At 33.8% G+C, this 3,261-nt stretch overlaps 1 protein-coding gene across 1 annotated transcript; it reads right to left on the bottom strand.

Annotated features, from left to right (window-relative positions):
- Positions 1 to 585: 585 nt before the first annotated feature.
- On the bottom strand, positions 586 to 2,355 carry LOC109152679 (heavy metal-associated isoprenylated plant protein 35-like). The gene is made up of 4 exons (XM_019300327.1): positions 1,812 to 2,355; positions 1,100 to 1,175; positions 813 to 982; positions 586 to 781 (listed from the first exon to the last, which is right to left on the bottom strand). Exons 1-3 carry the CDS (start codon positions 2,040 to 2,042, stop codon positions 831 to 833), a joined length of 459 nt encoding a protein of 152 aa, XP_019155872.1. The 5' UTR covers positions 2,043 to 2,355; the 3' UTR covers positions 586 to 781; positions 813 to 830.
- Positions 2,356 to 3,261: the final 906 nt, after the last annotated feature.

Genomic DNA, 3,261 nt, shown 5'->3' with positions numbered 1-3,261 from the left:
ACACTACAGTATATCTAAACCGACACTGCAGTTATATCAAAATGATACTGTAGTTATAGTAAAATGAAACTGCAGTGTATATAAAACGAAACTGAATAACATTTCACATATTTGAGTGTATATAAACTGCAGTGTGTATAAAATGAAGCTGTAATTATATCAAAATGATCATGTAGTTGTGTTTTAATGAAACTATAGCGTATATAAAATAAAATTAAATAACATTTTCACATATTTGAGTCTATAAATATCGAATGAAACTATAGTTATATCAAAATGAAACTGTAGTTGTGTTGAACTGAAACTGCAGTGTATACAAAATGACACTGAATAACAGAGTTACTTTTTGCAAAAGGGTGCGAAACGGCGGAAACAAACACTGTTTATTTTCATTTAAAAAAAAAAAAAAAAAAAGACGCGCGGTGCATAATCGATTATGCACCGTGGTGCATAATATAATTTGCCCTATATCATAAAATGGGCCTGAAATCTGTTTGGAATACCAATATTATCATCTTAGTTTCCTTGACTTGGGCCTTATAAATGACAACAAACAAATATTTTTTAAAATATCCAAAAAAAAAAAAAAAAAAAAAAAAATCCTAAGAAATTTGCTCCCTTGAACAGAGATATGATATAATCGATCACTGGGATTTACAAATACTAAATTTCATAGATATAGCACAAAAATCATCTATGTAGGTATGCCCTATTCTTAATTGGTTTCCATATATATTAAAATATATCCCATAACACCCGTATTCTTAATATCCTAGATAGCCGATGTCCTCTCTTATCACTTGATTATGTTGATATATCATAACTTCAGTTCATATAATAACTTTCATATTTTCTTGAGTAGTGATAGTCCAAAGCTCTGCATTTTTGACTTTGGAAACACTCTCCAACACTTCAAAAGGAACAATGTCTCCCACAACAACCACCATTTTGGTTTCCAAGTCCACTTGATAGGAAGTCACTCCTATTGCAATAACATAAAACATCATTAATTATTCCAAAACAAGTACTTGTTTAATTAATTAGGTTGTGGTACAATATAATACTATATAGTAGTCTTTATTAACATTAATTAACATACCTTCCATCTTGGAGATGTGTTTCTCCACTTTCTTGGCACAACCATAGCAATGCATGGAGACCCTTAGAACCACCATCTACATTATCATTAAAATTCAAATTTTCATGAGATATATTAAAGGAGAAAAATCAAGAAACTAACTTAGCCAAAGAACTAAGAGAACCCATCTATATGTGCAAGTAATTGAAGGTAATGTTGGCACAACTCAGTCAAGTTTGTCAGAATATTGATTAGCTAGGTAACCATAACGTTACAAGTTTGACCCTAACAAATCAGCTATGATTTTTTATTATAAGGGAAGGGGATACCCACATTTACAAGCTACTACATCAGATGTCACCATAATCGCCTCGACCGAGGCTCAAACCTATCACCTCCCACATAGAAGAGCAACTTAGTACTAATGGACCACAAGGTAGGATTTACTAAGGTGTTGGGAGCAACCCCAGACAAGTTGATCATGTTTTTGACTTGGTAACCATAAAGTTACAACAAGTTAGACCCAACAAGTCAACTATGCCAAGTGTTAGGAACAACTCGGCCAAGATAGTCAGACTTTTGACTTAATATACATGATACAAGTTCAACCCCTGATCAGCTATGAATAATCTTGACTGATGGTTATCGACTAGAATCATAAGACGGAATTCACCCACACCAGGCTCTCAAGTAGTGTCAAATTGAAAATATATTATGCTAGACACACACATACCTTAGGCTTGAGTTGAAAGGCCAAGGTGGGAGGTCCAGAAATGACATCCTTCAACCTAACAGCCTGCTGATGCCCATGCCCATCTTTTGGGTGGTCACCCAACATGAGTGGCCTTTTCTCAAAGTGATCACCATCTTGACCACTCCCAAAGCTGTTGATGCCGCAGAAACAAGAAGACCCAGAACTAAGACACAGACTATCAAACACCCTACCAAACCTCAACTTCCCCATTCAAAAACACTACCAATACAATAATGCAGCAGTATTCAATAATTCATTCAAGAAGATAACACACACACTTTGAGGAAGAAGAAGAAGAAGAAGATGCAGTGTGGAGTGAAAGGAAAGGCCCAACTTTATTATTGCATTGGGAGAGGGAAAAGTGGGAAAGGAATCAAGAATGATAAACACCCATTTGTGTGCATATATATATGTATGATGAAATTGATGACAGGGTTCTGTGAATCATGCGACAATGGGGGATCAGAGGTTAATAAACATCATATCTATGGGAGATGTGAAGTGGAATAGTGGAGAGGAGCCACTAGCTGATCGAAGTGTTTAATTATTAAGGTATTTATTTATAGATAGACATGGATCAGAAGTAGTGTAATATATAACATGCAATGCATTTACTTAATAAATGTCTTTTTCTGTATAATAATATTATTATATAGCATCACCGGCCACTAAAACTTAAATGAGCAGAATTTGAACTCCTAATTTTAAATAAAGAGGAACATGATACTGTTTTTGTCTCATCATAAGAGGAATGAAATATACTATTATCTTGAAATGAGTGACTGAGTGGGTGGAACTCAATTCTCGTATTTACAAGTTTAATTTTTGTTAATATCTTCTTGGTTGAACTCGTTGTACAGCTTCGTCCTTGTGATTTGTCTTTCCTATATATATAATTTGCAAGCTATTACATAAAAGCGGGGTTTATCCCGTACAGACTCTCCTCACTCGAAAAAGAATACTCCGTATATTATTATTAACAAAAACTCGATCATGATCAAATGACTATATATAAAAAGTTCTACTATACGAACTCACAAATTCTACTCCCAGATGTGACAAACAAGGATTGATTATTTTCATCATATGGGTCCACAGAAAAGTGCCTACATCAAGAATATGTGAAAGGGACTAAAAGTTTAGAGTATAAAATGGGAGTACATAAAGTATTTTCCATATATAAATGCTAAAGCTAGACTATTTAATTTATATACTATATATCATAATAATTAGAGTAACTAAAACACCAACACATTACTATCTCTAAGCTCACAGTGCTTACCCGAAAGTGTGCTATGAGTGAAACCCACTTTGTAATCCTAATAAACATAACTATCTCTAAGATCGTAATTATATTGCTACCCAAAAGTACATTTTGGGTAAAATTCGTCTTGTGATTCTAGCCAACAAATAACCACAATGAAGTAAT

The sequence above is a fragment of the Ipomoea nil genome, unplaced genomic scaffold, assembly GCF_001879475.1.
Source record: "Ipomoea nil cultivar Tokyo-kokei standard unplaced genomic scaffold, Asagao_1.1 scaffold2480, whole genome shotgun sequence".
Lineage (NCBI taxonomy): Eukaryota > Viridiplantae > Streptophyta > Magnoliopsida > Solanales > Convolvulaceae > Ipomoea > Ipomoea nil.
Note: the sequence above shows the minus strand (reverse complement) of the source record. Positions and strands in the feature narration are given on the sequence as shown.

Excerpts from the sequence above, each read along its gene's own strand:
- LOC109152679 (XM_019300327.1), bottom strand. The coding sequence starts at position 2,042 with ATGGGGAAGTTGAGGTTTGGTAGGGTGTTTGATAGTCTGTGTCTTAGT. Across the intron at positions 1,176-1,811 it reads CCTTTCAACTCAAGCCTAAG|ATGGTGGTTCTAAGGGTCTC; the intron begins GTATGTGTGTGT and ends ATGATAATGTAG. Across the intron at positions 983-1,099 it reads ACACATCTCCAAGATGGAAG|GAGTGACTTCCTATCAAGTG; the intron begins GTATGTTAATTA and ends TTATTGCAATAG.